Source organism: Hippichthys cyanospilos, chromosome 2, assembly GCF_059441005.1.
Source record: "Hippichthys cyanospilos isolate Australia breed blue-spotted pipefish chromosome 2, RoL_Hcya_1.0, whole genome shotgun sequence".
Taxonomy (NCBI): Eukaryota; Metazoa; Chordata; class Actinopteri; order Syngnathiformes; family Syngnathidae; genus Hippichthys; species Hippichthys cyanospilos.
In genome coordinates this window covers 16,152,171-16,171,637 of record NC_142370.1, presented here as the reverse complement: position 1 = coordinate 16,171,637, position 19,467 = coordinate 16,152,171, and the positions used below count along the sequence as shown (strand labels likewise).

Below are 19,467 nucleotides of genomic sequence, written 5' to 3'. Positions count from 1 at the left end.
GTTGGGTCCAAAAGTTGACTCGTACTCTTAACCACAAAGTTTTTTAATCCATATGGTATACAAAGTTAAAACACCTTTGCATCATTCTGGCTGCTTGAGGGGCAAATTATTTTACAGTGATCAACCATTCAAACAATGGGCTGAGAGAAAAGTTGTCACGTTCATGGAAGTGCATCAGGGCTTGAACAGGATTACTTCCCTCTGACTACCTTCCTTTATGTACAAATATGCACAAGCAAACTCCAATGGAGCAGACAAACAGGTCTCTGTATCCAAAGCTTACCCCAACACATCGGGTCACTGTAAAAAGAGGGTGCAGGAAAGGTCAGCTGCAAGTGCTTTGCTATGTTTGAAAAGCAGCCGTCCAATGTTCGATTATGTTGATGTGCCAGTATTAATTAAATCACACTGATAAAGCTTTATATTGCTCAAACGTGCTACTTTCTGTAGAGCACACCAGGACACAAATACACAACCCATTTCTGATTTGTAATCGCTTTATTCATCTGTCAAAGATCAGATTCAAATCATTGTATGCTAAATGCCAAAATTTCGATTGAGTAGCCTACTGTACCTCTTTTTACAAAGGACGCCGTTAAAGAGGCCGTTGATTAATTTTGGACCTACATCAGTATATTTAGGAAAAAAAAAAAACGTTTATCCTAGCTCCTTATGAAAACGATTGCTGTCCACTCAGCAGGGCTCACTGCAGGCGTGACCACAGGTTGTCCTGCAACACTTTTGCTCTCCTGGACACTGACCGTCATGGTAGCAGTACTCTGCACACATGGGAGTTCCTTGAGGCAGAGCGCAGCGCCCTGGCTTCACTGACGCAAAACAAAAACACAGAATGCACGGTTACAGAGCAAAAGCAAAATAATAAAAACTTCGAACGGATTTATGTCGTCGCTTGGTACGGCAAACGTTTGACAATTCGTCTAACCTTTGTATGGAGCGATGCACGCATGTCCGCATCCATTGTGGCAGCATTTTTCCTCTTTGGGACAGTCACTGTCGTCAGAACAAAACTCTGCACACATTCCAGAGCCCCAGTTTCTACGCGGACACACTCCTGGCTTTGCTAAAAATCATCAGAACATCCCGAAATGAGCAAGTTTTGAGGTAGAAGGACATGTCCCACCGCAGGACACAATCAGTGATAGAAATTCGTGATGAATTGTAATTGTTGCTCATACTGAAAGCAGGAGGGACACAGACAGCTCCACAGTCAAAGACGCAACACTTGTGGTTCAGAGGACAGTCTTCATCACACGCACACCCTTTATGAGACGGCATGACTTTAAGAAGGCGTGGACATCGGCCTGCCTTGGGTAGAATCACTGATAAAAACAAAACACTGAATTAGACACGATGTCAAACGAGAATAGGACTATTTTTAACTCCGAAAAATGTCAGCGGAAATTATACATATCTTACCTGTCAAATTACTTTGGGAGTCTTGAGTAAAGACTGTAGTAAATTGCACAAATGCACCGAGTGCTAAAAACAATCCACAAATTGTAGACTTATCCATACTCGCACACAAGAATGTGCTCTTGATGGGACAAACACAACTAGTAGACTGGGGTTGCCAGGAAAAGGATGCGAGGTCCTTGTGCCTGTTGTGTTACATTCGCATGATGTCGCGATTGATCACTAGCGATTGGATCTTCCCGTTTGTCGTGCGGTTCGCCCCACAAATATTTCTGAAGAAACTGCGACATTTCGAACCCCCTACTCTACAAAAACCAGAAGGGTGGGCACGCTATCATTCTCCAAGCGGTTGTGGATGGAAACGGACACTTTTGGGACATACGTGTGACACCACTGCGTTATTTACGTCAGTCACCGTTGTGGGGCCTCCTAAACCACGGCCGGTCGTTGGGTCAAAATTAAGTCGTCATCTCGGGGTGGGATGTTGGCCATTACCTCATTGGTGGCCCATCTTACCCATTGGAGGACTGGCTTGTCACACCCTTCAGGGACACGAAACACCTGACCTACAACTGGGCTGCAACTTACGACTGAACGCTGCAAGGTCTGTTTTAGAAGCGGCCTTCGGGAAATTGAAAGGTGGAAGGAAGTGCCTCACAAAAGAAACTGGACTGCAAAGTGGAGCTTGCCAAGAAAACGGCCGTGATGTGCTTTGTGCTACACAACATTGGTGAGGAACAGGGCAACATGTTCCAGGAGGCACAGTCCAAAAATCTTGTGAACACCACGCAGCCTGATCAGACATTATCTGAGGATCGTACTACAGAAGGGTCTGGCCTAAGAACTGCACTGCCTCAATACTTTAGCAGTGTTTATCAATGATATTCATCCACCCATCCATTTTACGTCTTGCAAGTTGTTCAGGAGTGTGGTGGTTGGCACCAGTCTCAAATATACACTGCTTGCTTGACTGGTTACTAACGCATCATAGCCTATCAAAGACAACTCACCACGATTTGGAGATATTAGGCTTTTGTGAGAAATCTTGGAATGAACTTAAATTGCACCATAACCTTAACCAGTTCACCTGGTGTGACTGTCTTTAAACTTAGAATGCTTATGTCTAACTGTATAAAGTTTAAGTTCTTTTTGCACAACCTTTTTTTTTTCTCTAATGAGGAACTAATGAGAAAATTCACTGTGTGTGTTTTGTTTTTCTTGTTGCCTTTAAATTCCAGTAACATTCCAGCACCTTTGCTGACTCTTAAGCTTGGTGGCAACTACCATCTGAGAACTTTTTTTTGGGGGGGAGGGTTTAATTTGAAGCTTCAAAGACACAAGTCATAACAGCAGCCTGGTGATCTGCAAGAGTGTGTGCAGGGACAACTGAAAGAGAAGATTTTCTATGCTATGGAGGGAAAACACATATTTTGAATCTGCATCATGAATTTTGAACTTAATAAGAGGAAACCGTATTTGATGCCATTAAAAAAATATATTTTAAAAGCGCTGTCTCATAGTTCTTAACAAAGATATATTTAATCCTCCAAATTGTACTGCGTTATATTGAGTGATGTTATTATTTTAATCAAAATACTGTATATAAGTACACAACACAAACAAAAATTACAAACAGCGAAGCATTCAATAGGGTGTGCATCTACACAACTACGCACAAAATTGTCAAGTCATTGCTAAATCAATACCTCCTGTGACACTCCTAACTATATCAATACTTACACTTTAAGAAGCGAAACGCATTGAGCGTTGTGCACGTGTACTTTGTAAAGTGCCTTAAGTGTCAATATACATGTAAGAAAATCAATACATTAAATCAATGGAAGACTTTCAATCCAAACATTTTCATTCCTGTTTGTGCTCACCAATGTAGCGCTCAGCTGACTTTGGGCACCGTACGGATCAGACAGAACCCAGGACAGACAATTATAACTTCACATTTATGGAGTAAAATTGAAGTTTGCATGTTTTAGCCATTTGTGTCAGTGTTTAACCATATACATGAGTACGATTTTAAATTGTGTGTGTTTGATTTTTTTTTTTCTAATAACCGATGACTTCATGTATTAAAATTCATGTATTATTTAAAAGACATTGACATAAAATGTATTATGAATTGGACAGTCATGATGTAATCAAGAGATCAACAGCCACTTAACCACCATCAACAAATAAACCGTGAGTGCAGATGTATATATTTTTTATTTGTAATTACTCTTTATTTGTTAATAGGATTCGATTTAAGGGTTCGAAAAGCAAGCGTTTTTCAAAGGGAATGCTTCTTTAAAATCAACTGCATTGTTTGTTTCTGCCAGGAGAGGTCCCTAGTTGTTACCGAAGCCTCCCAAACTGAAGCCATTTTCTTTCCAACCAATTGGCCACAAATGGCCCCGAAAAGCTTCGTTTGAGCATCTCTTATAATGCACATACATTACCCTTAACATTGAAACGTGATGAGCTTCAGAAAGCCCATATTCTTTGCCGTTACTCTTTGACGCAGATGACTCGCAGATGAATTTATTTTGCCTGGTAGCTCGGCGTCAATTAAAAATTTGCATATTCAATGAAAACCCAAACGAAATCAGTCATTCCTCCAAGGACATCGCACGAGACATTTGTACACAGTCGTGTCTCGTGAAGTCACAGTCGTGCAAATGTTGCACACAAAATATTGCATTCGCAAGTTCGCAATCCGTTCCCAATGGGAAAAAAAACAAAAAAAAAACTAACACAGTTTAGTTGCACTCGCACGAAGACAATTCAAACTCAACACCAGAGTCATACTCATACGAAGTAACCCAACACAACACAATTTAGAGTCAATATTTAAACTCGCATACGTTTTTTTTTACGGCAATATTCCTCCATAGTATGGCGCGTTCGTGTCTGCTTAGCAGTAATGGATAAGAGTATAGTGTCATCATCAACCAAAAGAGGGCGCTGTTGCACCGAAAAGCACGATGCTTACCCTACAGTGGGAAAAATCCCACCTATAAATCTTACTTCAACCACAGTCATTGCGTTATTTCGTGTACGTTCACAATACTTTCCATTTCTTGTTAATTGCAAAAGTAACACAATGAAAATCACGCTATAAAATGAGTTGATTTCCAGTTTCCAGTACGTGTTAACTACAGTGGTGTATTTTCTTGAAACGTCTGCATAATTTTCCAGATGTTTTATTGCAGTGAGTGTACCATGCAGACCTGTCGGGGCGTATTGATTTGATTGGCAGCTACCTCAAACCATCAAACAGACTCAGTCTACGTACTAGAGGTTATTATTCCCAGTGCAGTGAGCAGACGAGTAATTTTGCCCTCAGGGGAGTAAAGGCCATGCAATTTGGACGCCCAACTGCATTGCTTATTGCAAGCTCAGGAGCCACTCTGTGCTTTTTTTCTTTTTTTTTAAACTTGTTATTTGTGGCTCACACTTCCGAGGTGCCTTATTTTCAGTACCGTGTAGAATAATATATTATAATTTAATGGTTTTGAAGTCTTTGTGTGTACTCATCAAACAGAACCTTTGCAGTGCATTATTTGTGCTCCCCCCTTCAACCACTTTTATTTCCTCTATGCCCCCTCCCCCCTCTCATGTCCTTGGGAATTCAATTATGGAAAAGTGTAGCTGGAAACCTTTCCTCTATGTATTCATGTAAGACGGCTTGGCTCGTGTGGGTGATATTGTATGTCCTTGAAATGATATAGATGCTATCAGTTTCAGTACTGGCTGTCAATGTTGCACATGGGAATGAAGTAGAGAATGGCAGTTTATACTGTTAGTGAAAATAATTCAAGTTTTACGTTTTGAAATCCGAATTTGAAATCTGCCGTTGTGGAAGATGAGGATAGAAAAATTGCTTAATGGTTCATATAAAGATGATGGCAGCTGGCATTCTGTATAGGACAGTACATGAAGGGTACGCGAAAGCATATCGGGGTGCAAGAAATTTTAATAGGCTTTTGCAGGTATTAGGAAATTAAATACAGTACAATGCTTATTAATACCATGACAGGAAAACTATGGCTTTCTTCACAAATTAAGAGCAAATGAATTGGGACAGGAAGTAACTTATTGCTAAATTGTGTTACAATGACACCGTTGTAAAATATTCTATGCCTGTTTGTCAAGTTTGACACATATGCACATTGATATTAGTGACACAATTTTTACACTAATTAATTTCTGAAGCCGCTGTTTGGGTCAATATTCAAATGGAGGCTGCATGGCCTGAGCTGAGACTTTTAGCTCTACCTTGGCTGTCTTGAGATTCTGTTATACCTTGCCGCAAAGTAACTCCAACATAAACATGTCTCCTTCGTGTGCCACAGTAGGTTTGCTATTCTTTTTCTTGGGATGCTTCATTTTTACATCTGCAACCAAAGAACTGATGTGACTCTTCAAAAAGTCTCAGTTTTGTCTCATCTGTCCAAAGGGCATTCTCTCACAAGCTCTGTGGCTTGTCAGTATGCATTCTAGTCTTTCCGGTCCAATCCGTTTCAAGATATTCCAGTGTCAACTTTTGTCATTTCTTTAACGGTTACGCTAGGCTACAAGGAATGTTGCGTTCATGAGTTCCTATCGTATTCACAAGATTTTTGTGTATGAAGAGTAGATACAGTGTTCCTACTGAAGTCCATAGACAAACATGACACATTGGCATAATTTAGTGACTCATGTTCTTGCACTGTCCACAGTGACCCCCTCAAACAAGTCTGAAGTCCACACTTCGACCTCAACGCTCCTCCTCCTGGGGCTTCACGAGTCAATCATGTCTTCTTACACTGTGCATTAACCGGCCGTTGACCTCTCCATGCTAAACCCAAATGCCAAATCAGCTCCACCCTTGGCAATTGTACTGCTGATTCCGTTATCCACGCTAGCCTCAGGCTGCAAAAGTGTCTCAGATGACTTGTCCGAGCTAAATCACCCAAATAGTGGCTGACAGCAAGACTGAAAAGGCGAAATGGTAAAGGCTATCGACACAATTGCTATATTTTCATTCGTAACCTTAATTTAAAAGCCACTTCCTCCAGACCGATGTATTTAATTTTCCATTTGTCGTTGAAAAGTTTTTGCCATTGAGGCCAAAAAGCATAGCCGTTGCCCCTATCAATATGTCTGCTCATCCCACTAATACAGAGAGTAATGGTCATGTTGTGCTAATGTTTTCAAAGTCAAGATAATGCTAATGCTTCTAATAATGAAGCATGCTCTAAAATCCCTCTCTGTCATCCAATTGTCTCCCAGGGTGGCGATGCTGGCCTTTGTCGCCCCGTGGGAGATGCTTGATGTATTCAGCCAGCCAGGCGTTGGGAGGAAAATGAAAACAAATGTGGTGTAATAAAAGAGAGAAGATGAAGTGCTCCTGTGATGATACTCTCCGCCAGTGTTATAAGTCAGAAAATAGAAATGGAGCAGGTCATACACTGTATGCCCCCCCTTCATGGGATATACAGATAGATGGGAATACAGTATATGCACTCGCAATTTGGCTTTTTGCATTTTTGTATTCTTTCCATTACTTGATCACGTTGCAGGTGCATTACTCTTACCCCATGTTAAAAATGACAATTTAAATGAGCACCCGGATTATACCGTTTGGTCTTTTCAGTTTGTTCCTCATACCTGTGCAGATTTGGACAGCTAAGGTGATCATTATCCATATTTTTTTAACTCTTTGAAGGAAAACTAATGGAATACATTCCGTTGTTTTTTTCCTTCTTTATCGGACAGTAGCAAGGCTTAAAAACGTTAAAATTCGAAAGTTAAAAAAAAAAAAAAAAAGAGGTTTTACCACTTAGAATACTTGGCATACTTTAGTGATTAAGGCAGTCACCTGAACCTGATTCTTAATTGGTTAGTCACAACAGTGAAAGCCTCAATCAAGCAGCATGTGAAGATGGAGACCAAATAATCTCTTTGGAAATGCATGCAGGTCGGTCAATCAGTTTTTTTTAATTTGTAAAATCTATTATAAAAAATAAAAAAAAAGTAGTCCAAATATGTCTGGATGTAACAGTACACAAGTAACAAATGTGCCATTCTCTGAACATTTAATATTTCTTCGTTTTATTATTCATTTAACCCTTCCTTTTTTTCTTCTAAAGCTGTTGTGATCGTCAATCTCTAAATCAAAGCGCAGTTGTGATTGCTGTGCTCAATACAATGAAAACTATGAAGCGTTCATCCTGTTGTTCACCTGTAGAAGTCGCTGTTGTGCCAAAGTACGGCTCGTCTTCCAACCGGAAACTACTGTACAAGCCTGATGCAAATACAGTACGATTGAGACAACCTTTATTATGCAGGAATTAAAATATATGCAGTGCTTGACATATTTATCAAGCCACATATCATTGTTGGTCTCAGAGACCATCCAAACATCATGTGCATTAAAGGCAGATGCTTAGAGTTTTAGTGAGCTCTCAAAATGTTAGCGTTTTGAAAGGAAATGACAAATTTCAAAGGTCATTTCCAGTTTCTTTGTTTTTATACACGAGCAGTACGCTTTCTTTATGTAACATCGAAAATGCTAATTTATATATTTTTGAAAAAAAAACAAAACATTGTTATATCAACCATCACTGTCATGGAAGGAAATTTTGCACCGTGTGTTCGACTCATTGCAAACGATCCTGGCCCAGATTTTGCATGGATAATTTAAGTTAATTTAAGATTTAAAAGAACAACCTGAACTGATTAATCAAAGGAAAATAGCGTGTTCGGAGCGGGGGCTCCCCCTCTTTATACTTTGTTTACAGTTTTGAATCAGTACCAAATGATGCTTCCTTTCCCCGACTGTATTGACATTATACCCAAACCACCTCTGCCTTCTTCTTACACCTGCAAACTTTGAAGGCAGACTACAGCTTTTTTTTCTGCTTATTATCAAGATAGACAGAATAATAAAAAGAAAAAGCAATAAATAATTGATGCCTAATAAGTTGACAGAGAGCACAGAAGGGCTTTTTCCTCCATTTTCTGACCAGCAAGCCTCCTGAGTTGTTTATTTCCTCCTTTCCCTTCCTTTTTTTCTTTTCATGTCCTTCTCATTTTACGAGCCATGAGTCAACACAGCACACGTAAATGATATTTCGACACACAGCGCCATGAATAATGCATTTGAATTTACTTTTATGCCAGAGTTAGACCCCTCTCAGCAGCCGTTCTCTCCATATACCTTCCCTCCTCACAGTCCCTTCCCCCTTTTATTCTTACCCACCCTCTTCCTCCTCCTCCTCCTCTCTTCACTATTCATCCTCATCAGAGCTCAACCTCATTTCTCTTTTCCATAACACTCCCTTCCCTCCCTCGCTTCTCCTCTCCATCTTTCTCCTCCTCCATTATGGCAGAGAGGAAACAGTACACAGGATAAGACACAAACGTTCCAATATTTCTTATCAAGGTCCTGCTCAGATGGCTGCTCACCGACACATTTTATAATCACGACTTCAGGAATCGGCACGCATCATAGATGTACTTGATTTACAATAGACGAGAGGACGCTGATATAGTATACCTGTATGGAAATAGTGGGAATGGGAAGAAAAGAGTCTTTCACCTTTAACATTGCATTGAATGATGCTGCTGCGGCAAATAGATTTCATGTTTTCATGCATTTAATTAATAGATGATTGCCCCGCCACTGGGAAGCAGCGTGTCAATGCAACGCTGATGAAGACGATATTAAATTGATTCAGTGTCTGAATTTATCCCCCATATTTTGAAATGCTAGAATAAAGTCATCAACAAGGTTCAGTGGAACAGCTACGGCATAGTCACTCGTTTATTCACATAGAAAATAGAAGAAATTGAATGAATCTTTCTGTGGGTCGGACTGATCAAACTATTGTTTGCTCGTCTTTATTTATAGACCGCTTAACAACTCACAGGTTAAACGAAAATCGAAAGGAAAGAGTAATATAACTCTTTTCAGTTTGATAAAAATTAAATATTCGAAACATTAAATTGGCCAGTGACTTCAAGACAGGTTTGCAGCGACCAATCTGTTACAGGCCCTTTATCGGCTCCCTGCTGTTTCACCAGCAACCTGTTGGTGGTTTCAAGGGTGAAAAGGTTGTGGCCAGACTCCCAAGATCAGGGAGTGAAGAAGAGCCATACAAACCAATCCACATTCAGGTCCCCCCCAATTTCACTCTATAAGGGAAGCTGTCCATTGACCAGTATTAGTGCTGAAATTGTTATTTTGTCATTACAGCCTGCATGATGATATGGGCAGTTATTCAAATCTCCTGCCCCCTTCAGTCGTCCCTCTCAACTTCACTTTAGAGCAGGGTCGTCCTTCCCTCAGATTCTTAGGAGTGACGATGCCGGGAACAAAAGTTGACCAAGTCGGGTCTGTTGACTTTAAAAATAGCTTGACTATGTAAAAATATGAACTTTGAACATCCTTTGGAACCATTTTTTCACACAAGGGAGAAAGACTTCCATAAAAAGCAAGGGATAATAGTCTGGGATCATTTACAATTTAAGAAAGATGGATGTATTTTGTTTTGCTTTTATTTTCTTTTTGTTTATTCATTTATTTGTGTTCACTTAGCTGTACTTTGTATGTTAGCGCATGAGCATAACAGTCATAGAAGTGTACAAAGAAATTAGATACTGCTAATAGTAAGACATCTAAAATAATACATTTTGTACACACCCTCAAAGCTTACCAAGGAACTTGCCGAGGAAGCTTACTTTCTATGCTTGGAATGTGAGCCTTCCCAACAAGATTTTACAATATGATGATTGTTGATTCATACCCATAAATTAAAAGCAGCCTGGATGGATACTTCCATTCAGTAATTTTGTATTATGCCCCGTGCGTGGCCTTTTCAAGTAGCCTGCTATTTTGTAACACGAAAATGAGACAGGTAGGCCTCGGTTGCAAATAACATATTTGACAATGGTTCCAACTCTGTGTTTATGTATACATTTGGGCATATTTTCCTCAATATTTTGAAATGATTTACTTTAACCCTTAACCGTTCTTTCCATCTTACTGTTGTTCAGCTCTTGAAAGGCAAAACGTTTGAAACACAAAAAGAAAAGAGGATGGTGTCTTAATTATTACCAGAAGCAACAGTGATTATGTTTTCTGTGTGCATTGTATGTTATTTCTGACTCTGGGCAAAGTTATGCAAATACCACTTTCCTTGGGGGATGGGTGTTGTGTGGGGCTCAAAGCAAAACCATTCCATTTTGGAATGGGTCCAGAAATGTGGCGCAGATCAACATGCTTAGTTTACATCAAGCACTGTGCAAAGGCAATTCAGTTCCATACCATCCAAATAGCTAAACTTGTGAGTCACCAGAGGAGCTTGTGTCAAGTTTCAAATTCACACACTATTTGCAAAATCAAAAAAATAAAAAAGCGATCGGTATAGGCCTTGGAGAAAGAAAATCAACCAAATTGTTTAAGTCAACTTTGAAAAATAGGTGGACTAAAGATATACACCTCAGAGCTCTGCCGGAACCATGTTTGCTACCCAGTGTTCTACGTGGACGTTTCCTGCAGACGTGTGCAGAGTTCTAGTGGCAGCAAGGGAGAAAGACTCTCCCAAAAAAGGGGGATATCACAAGTTTGAGATCAGTTCGGAAAAGAGTGACGAGACCAAAGTAACGTTCGATTATTGTAAAGTGCGAAAGGTATGCCGCAGCAGTACTTCAGAGGACCAAAAACAAAACATGCAAAGACCATTTTGAATCACGGCTCCATGGCTTGTCTTGGTGCATCATCTAGCGGCCAATTAGCTGATGCTCCTCGTGTGCTTAAAAACACTTACTGATTTAGTAGCTGGCGAGATTTCCTTAAAGACAATATCAACTCATGGATTTTTCCAAAGTAAAGAAAGCTTGAGGGCTGTGTTATCCGGCAACACGTATAACCTGTCACTACAATCTATAGTGGCTGGAGTTTGGATGTTCAAAGTCCAACCAGGGAGGAAACGTCCAGTCCGTTTGTCAAAAGAGAAGAAGAACAGGAAGTTTTTGACCTCACAGAAGCTCATAGGCAGATCCACTCACGGGTTTACTGAAGGAACACTTGCAGAACATCGTTGAAACATTGCGTGTAAGTGACTCGCTAAAGTTATGTATGCGTGAATTAAATTCTCCTCGGTGTTTGTCACCCATAAATGGTAGTGCTCCTTGTGGTAATGCTAGTCATGGTTGCTAACAGGTTCCCATCAGCAAATGTTGCTGATGTCTTAATCCTGGGGAGCCTTGTGCCTCTCAGATGAATTGTTGATTTTTATGTCACAAATAATTGTCATATTCATTGAACAAAAACTTTCAAACAGTTGCCACCTCTGACTAGCTCACATGGATGTTCTTATTCTTACTTATTATTGTAATACAGTTTTAAATTGTGAAATCATGCTGGGAAGTGACAATCAGGAAAGCAGGGCTGCATAATCTGCATGGTGCTCATCATCCACAGAGTAGTTCTTCATTCATAATTCACAGGCTCACCCCACCCCCTTCCCATTACATCTAATGAAAGCCACTGACCTGAAAATACTGCGCGGATGAGCTTGTTCAAATGCGATGTGAACATTGTTTGTGTCCGCCCTGTACATGTTAACAGAAAACCAACACCTAGAGTCAATATTGATGTCTTCGTTGCTCATCTTAAGAGTATCAAACATAAAGCTGCAAAGATGAGATCACATTTTCATACAAGTTGTAAATTTGGCCTTGAGGCATCAAGTAGTGTTTCCACTTGGATTTCTTTTCCATTGAGTTCCAAATAGTATGTTCATGTCCGTTTTGCATTGGAAAATACATTTACTGCCCAGCTCACCCTCCTTTTCATGACCCACAAACACAGTTGCCCGTGGTATTCGAAATGTGCAAAGGCACACAATATGTTGTTACATTTATTTCAATATGTGGCGCATGTGAATGCGTTGGAGTGCACTGCACATTAATATTATTTTCGTGACCCCCTGGCCGTGTTTTCTCAAAGTCTCAGATCGGGTATTCGTTTGCAAAATCCCGCAAACAAGGTGAGAGTCCAGATTACTCACGGCTGACCGGAGCTGTGGCCGTACGGTGGTCTGTGCCTGTCGTGGCGGCAATCCCCGAACCCTGAGGGATGCCGTCAAGATGAAGAAGGCGTCCTATGGGACTCCGGAGGCAGCTGACAGGTACGTCGAGAGAAGGGGATGCTGCTGACCTCAACTCGACACGGTGAACCAGTGGGCGGAATACTTCGAAGACCTCAATTCCACCGACATGTCTTTCTCTGAGGAGGCGGAGTGTGGGATCTCCGAGGTGGAATCTCCTATCTCCATGGCTGAAGTCACCGAGGTGGTCAAAAAAGTCCTTGGTCTCAAGGCCCCGGGTGTGGATGAGATCCAGCCAAAGTTCCTAAAGTCTTTGGATGCTGTGGGGCTGTCCTGGTTGACACGCCTCTACAACATCGCACGGACAACGGGATTGGCAGACTGGGGTGGTGGTCCAGCTTTTAAAGTAGAGGGACCAGAGGAAGTGTCCTACATTTCTCACCCTCCCGGAATTGCTGGACGAAGTGGCCAGGTAGAGGGAAGTCTGGGCTTCCCCGCTGAGGCTGCTGCCTTCACGACCCGACTTTGGATAAGTGAAACGTAATGGATGGATGGATGGAACATCCCACGAGCACACACAGTGTGTCATCCCTTTTCCTACAATGAAGATTTTTGTCCTATTTTTATCTCACATTTGTATCTCAATGTTATCTAATCAAGTTTTGAGAAGATTTTGGGCAAAGTCGACCTCGATCATTTTATATAACCTGCTCTCCAGTCAAAGAAAGTTCAGCGCTCTCCTCATTTTTTTCTTCTTGTAAAACACGAGTGTCTTTCACATTAAATATATAGGCTGTTTAATCTCAGCTAAATGCATTAGTCACTGTGTAGGCCCGAGGCAGCAAATGTGTTCACGGCGCATCATTGGCAGTGATATCTAAAGCTAGCATATCCCTCAAAGCTAGTTTCACTGAGAGCATTTCTTGTTGCAGTTAAGTGTATATTCAACAGACTGTCTAGTTTATCCTGCATAGTTATTCCTATCAGCTTCTGTGGTGATAAGCTGGTGTTAGAGCACAGTTTAAGAATCCCCTCCTTTAAAAACAAAAAAGTGTTACGAGTGGAATAAAAAGAGAACTCCCCAACTTTGTCAACACAGTTATCATTCTGTTATCAGACCCAAATGAGTCATATGCGATTATGAGTCACGTTGTTCAGTAGAACAACACACCACCGGAGAGGGAAACTTTTTTTTTTTTTTTTTTTTTAATTCAGAGCGAGCTTGATAGTCAAATGAAAACTAGTACCGCAGCATATTTTCTTTTGAGACCAAATGATTAACCATTTTGATTTAGAATGAAGATAACCTGAAACGGCATCTGCAGTCTTATTTCATAATTAGAAATAGTCACTTCAAAACATGGGACATTTCAATTTCAAGTTCTGTCAGGGAGTGATAGAGACTAGGTTTGGTTTTATTTTTTTGTAATGATGATAGGCGCCCCTTGTTTTGGTGATTTACTTGGCATAAGGAATGCAGTAGTTTGACTTATACAACTTGTGCCTGACATCATAAAAGTATAGTTTGGTGGTTCTCATTTTTTACAGCACTTAAAAATACCTAGCTCACAAAGTACCATGATGATGACCAACACTACGAACGTATTGTGCCTTAGTGTTCTTCGAAAGTGAAACAGAGACTTTGTGCTTCAAAAGTACAGCCCGAGCAAATGTTGCATTCTGTACAGAGCTTACATAAGAAACGGAATCTGAACACAAAAATACAATTGAACATTTGTAAACATGCAGCGCTTCCCCGTTTGAAAGGAGTAATTGATCTACACAAGATTTCGCTGGATTATTTTCAATGCTCAAGCAATGTTTTCCTGTTTCATTTTATTTTACCAGTCAGTAGTCGGACGGTCTACCAAAACATGTCAATCCTTGCATAAGGCAGAAGCACATGAAGTGCTTTTGCATTTGAATTATTTAGGGCTTTTATAACATCCATCAAATAACAGTACAAAGTGCGTTCATGTAAATATATTTATATAGTAACAGATTTTTCATTTTGTTTGTAATTCTTCTTACAAAAAACGTTATTTCAAGTTTTACACTTCAATCATGAAATCACTCTATTTTCATATACCATTCACAGTGCACCTACAACTATCGTGAATTTGTAAATACAGTGCACAGCAACTTAGGCAGGCACTCGAGTTATTTAAATAAGCCGTCATAAACCGTGGCGCTGCCTGGGCACTGCTGATTTCAAACCAATTCCCCTTTGCTTGTTATTAAGTTCAATTTACCTATACCATATTGTATATAATGTTATTTCAAGTCACTATAAGTTTATGCAGGTTAAAATTGAACACTGCCTTTCAAACGAAGAAATCATCTACAGTATACCTAAATAAATATACAATTGAAATTTGCAAATGCATTGAACTTTACAGTTTGATACAAATGACTTGTACTTTGGCAGTGATCCATTTTAATATCACAAGACTCCTTCAAACATTAGTGGTGCTCATATAATATTTAGAAAATCTTGTCTTTCCATGTAATGTGACATTTTTTTGGTATAAACTGTGTGTGTGTGTGTGTGTGTGTGTGTGTTTTGATTTAACGAAGGTCTGCTTAATGGCAAATCTGTTTGTTTTTCTTTTGGAAAACACCTTGGAGTTCAGCATCCGTGATGACCAGTTTATACTCATCTAAACTAGAGACGATTTAGAGTGTGGGCTAGTCCTCCTCCCTGTGCGTTACAGCCATGAAGAGTAGTGAACCAAAGCTACACTACCTCAACTCCCAATAAAACTGATTTGCTCTGGCGTGTATTGTTTTGGAAAATAAATCAGTCGACTCTTGCCACTTTGTGCACTCGGGACATCATTTGTTTCCCCTCTTAACTCAATTATTGTCACTTAGTTCATCTGTAGGCCAACAATGACCTGCAGCCAGAATATATGAAGCCTTGGCCCTGCCCTTCCCTCTGTCACAGAGGGACGGTTACATCTACAGACTGTCACTTTTGCAAAGGTAAACACAGGCAACCTGGAGAATTTTATACCTTAATTCTCACACGATCCCCTTTCTTCCGCCCTGAATATAAGCTTTCCAGTAGTTTGGCATATGGAGGGGGGAAAAAAATGACTCGAATGATGAATGACTGATCAATAAAATTCAAAAGATCAATGAAATGGAGGACCCATTTTAGTCTTTTTTTAACTCACACCTTCCAACTTATTTCACAAAAATGTGTGTTATGTTTTAAAATTTATTCATGTAATGTTGGAGGAGTGGATGACGACTGGTTTGGTAGGAATATGTCCCATTAATTTGACGTCATGTCGTAGACTTCGAATATAGCCTATTATCGCACAAAATAGCTAAAGGTTTAGTATGAAAATTGAAATGAAGTTTCATATTCTTGAACTTTTTTAGAGCGCTGTCAAGAGATTGAAAACTTGGAGAACTCGGTTAAGATGTAATTGGTAATTGTAATCGTAATTAATTGGTCTAATTAATCTCTTTTTAACCCCTGTGCAATACTTTGACCGTTTTAGGTTCATTCTTGCAGTATTTTAGCCAAGGGAGGACACAACCCAGGTAGTGTGATGAGTAAGTGGTCGTGCCATGTTGACCATGTTGACCGTGGAGCAAGCTTGCTGTGCACTTTACGGTAGATCAGGAAAGAAGAGCATTGCTGAGAACTTTCACTTTTCTGGGATGTGACAGAGCCAATATTTTCACCGACAGCACCTTTATTCTTTGTGGCAATACTCGCCTGCAAAAAATAAAACTTTCAATGTTGCAATCAATTGGCCGAGACCGTGCTAAAAATTGTGCTGACAATGCTGCGCTATCGTTAGCTTAGCACAGTAACTACGGTTCAGCAGCTGTTAAGTGAAGCAAACGCTGCACATACCAGTTGTCCCAAGTTCTCGCTTTCGCCTTTCGACAAGGCTCTGTTTCGTATTGAAAGCTCAGCTGGCCGTGTTGGATCGCTCCCGGTGACCGCAAAGCGGCCGCCATGAATCATTCCTGCCCCCTGCGTGAGCCGTTGAATGTTCCCGAAGTTGATTGGCTGTGGCGACTCGAAACGCGGAAAAAGTAAATAAAAAATTACTTCACGCAATGACTTCGCTTCTCGTGACCGCGCGCGGCCATTTGCGTCTCTCCATTCGCTTCCATCGCGTCGCCCGACGTGCCTTCGCGCCCAGTCACGCGAACTCCATTAAACTAAATAATCTCCAAAACATTATTTCGGGTGCAGCCCACGCGGCCCGGTACCAGTTGATCCGCGGACCGCTGCACTAGTGTACTATAACAATAATTGTGAAAGGATACGTGACGACCGATTCGGACCTACTGTTGCTACCACAACGTTAAAGGAAGGTACAGCTTGTTTGACTGTTCATAAAACAACTAGTTAATTATTTAGGATTAAACATGATAGGGCAAATGTTCTTGAAAAGATCTCCTGTTGTGTCGATTAGCTGATTAAGTATCATTTACTCCTGCCGGTCGCTCCTGGAAACCTGATCTGTTTTTAAACAGACGCAACACACACAAGGAGGACAGCGGGGGGGAAAGCGAAAGAGGTTCATTTCCAAGTACATGTCTAGATTTGACTGACAGTCGGCCGCCATTTTATCAGGCTCTTACTTTAATTGCTTGCATTTTATTAAGTGTAATCAATTATGGTGGGATTGAATCAGTAGGGATCCAATGAGTTTAGACAAGAAAAGGCAGAAATCAACAGCAGACATCGCAGTAGGTTTAATTCAAGGACCAAATGGTTATTCAACCCCGAGAAGGCATTGTGTTTATGTCACATCATGCCCATTATACAACAGTCAATACAGAAATTGACCACGTCTCCTAGAGTAGAAGTAAAAGTGTTTTTTTTTTCTTTTTTCAGATCCAAAGTGAGGATGCAAAGAGGCACAAAAAATATGTTAAGTGAGAAGTCATTCTGATCCAAAAATGTTTTTCTGGTATCATAGGGATAGCAAATCTTGTTGTATTGTAGACCGGTTTTGACAACCTCTGTGATTTTAAGGAGCAAAATTCCATATTTCCAACCCAAACTCACAAACAGCTGGATATGCATATCGGCAACAATCTGGTGACAATTTTTATTTCCTGCCTAAATAAATGAAGCTCTTCCACCCTGGTCAGCATAGTTGCTTGTCACGAAGATACCACCAAGCAGTATTTCTACAGCGTATGGGTCATTCCAGAATTGGAGGATATTTTACACCCTACCCATCACATTGTAAGCCAGTGGTGTCAAACAAATTTTTATTTTGGGCCGCATTGTAGTCATAGTTTCTGTCAGAGGGCCGGAATGACTGTGAATTCAAATACATTTTAAGTGTGTTGATCACACATTTACCAAGATTTGATGTCAGAAGCCGGCAAAAACTGTTCAAAAGAGATTTGGAGAATAAGAAAATGTTTGTTTTTCTTCCCCCAAATTTTTAAAAGTTAAAGACAACTTGCAATTTTGGTATTTTAGTCAGAAAGCTGAAGTCACATCAGCATTTCAAGGGCCACAAAAAGTGAGGCGGCGGGCCGGATCTGGCCCCCGGACCTTGACTTTGACACCTGTGTTGTAAGCAATCCACATACAACATCCTAAAATATGCAGTTTCATTGTAAAGTTACTTGTTCGACACCAAATCTATGAACAACAAAGTTAAAAGCATGCTTGAAAAAAGGGTACCCCCTAAAATGACATTTTTCTCATGTCTCACCCTCTGTAATGACCTAATTCAATCTCAAATGAAACTGTTCAAATGGAATTCAAAATATAATTTTGGGGCTATTATTTGTTTCATTGGTGATTCTTGCAACTGTGGAAACATTTGCTTGAATAATCTTAACATTTCAAATAAAAATACAGTATTTAATACTATCTGTTTGACAGTAGTACAGTACAAGACAAAGGTTTAAAAACAACCTCTAATTTATTGTTGTTTCATGAATTAAAAATCTCCCGAAATGTAGATCAATACTTATGGCATCAACATTGAGAAGGAATATTGATGGAAATATTTGTTACACAACAACCGCACCAAAAAGTACGGTACTTATGATTCGTGCAACAGCTGTGCTGAATGTCACCACATTTGTGGTGATTCAATAGTCTTTCACCTCATACCTTTTTGGACGACCGATTTTCATTATCCTGACAGCTGCGGGCAATGAAATGAAATGGAACTGGAAAGAGGTGTATGTAGGAAAAATTGTGATTGGGTGAAGGGGAGGGAGGGGGGCTCACCACAGCAGGAACTCTTCATGTTCCAAAATATTCAACAAGCACCTGATCCTCAGCTGATGAGTTGAACGTGACCATTTAAGGTCAGAAAGAACATAAGCTCTGACCCAAAGAAAACGGTTTGATTTCCCTGCTTGGATGACGTCATCTGGCAGAAAGGTTTATTCACCAAAGTGCATTTGTAAGTACTAAAATATCAAACTATCACTAATCCTGCAAATGTGTTGCACTCGGACTCAATTGCTTTCCCGCAACGCATCCCAAACATGCTTTTGTTTTCCAAGCAGACAGAAAGATTGCAAAAAAGTCCAATTACTTAAAATTAAGTAAAACACCGGCAACAAGAGCTGGATCTCTCAACGACCTCCTACTGGATTGTAATAAGTAACCAACGGTTGATTGTCTTTATTTATTTTGTTTTCTGTGTCTTCCTTTTGAGAGACAAGCTATGTCCTTCCAGGAGCAGGTCTTTCCATCTGTCTGTTTGTTGCCTTCGCTGTCTTTCTCTGCTGTCAGAATGGCAGAACATTGAAGTATTTTGCAGATACAAGTATGGTTTTGTTCCTGAAAAGACTGTTTCCTGCTAAATTTTTAAAAATGTAAAGTTGCATAACTTCAAATGCCACAAGCAAAATCCATTTGCCACATCCTGTATAGTTGAAACAGATGTTATTTTCTATTTTTGTTTGTTTGTTGTGGTTGTTTTTT

At 40.2% G+C, this 19,467-nt stretch overlaps 1 protein-coding gene across 1 annotated transcript; it reads right to left on the bottom strand.

Moving 5' to 3' along the window:
• Positions 1–479: 479 nt before the first annotated feature.
• Positions 480–1,605, bottom strand: wfdc2 (WAP four-disulfide core domain 2). The gene is made up of 4 exons (XM_088441968.1): positions 1,438–1,605; positions 1,197–1,340; positions 944–1,081; positions 480–827 (listed from the first exon to the last, which is right to left on the bottom strand). The coding sequence occupies exons 1-4, from the start codon at positions 1,532–1,534 to the stop codon at positions 694–696; spliced, it is 513 nt and encodes a 170-aa protein (XP_088298094.1). The 5' UTR covers positions 1,535–1,605; the 3' UTR covers positions 480–693.
• Between the last annotated feature and the right edge of the window lie 17,862 nt (positions 1,606–19,467).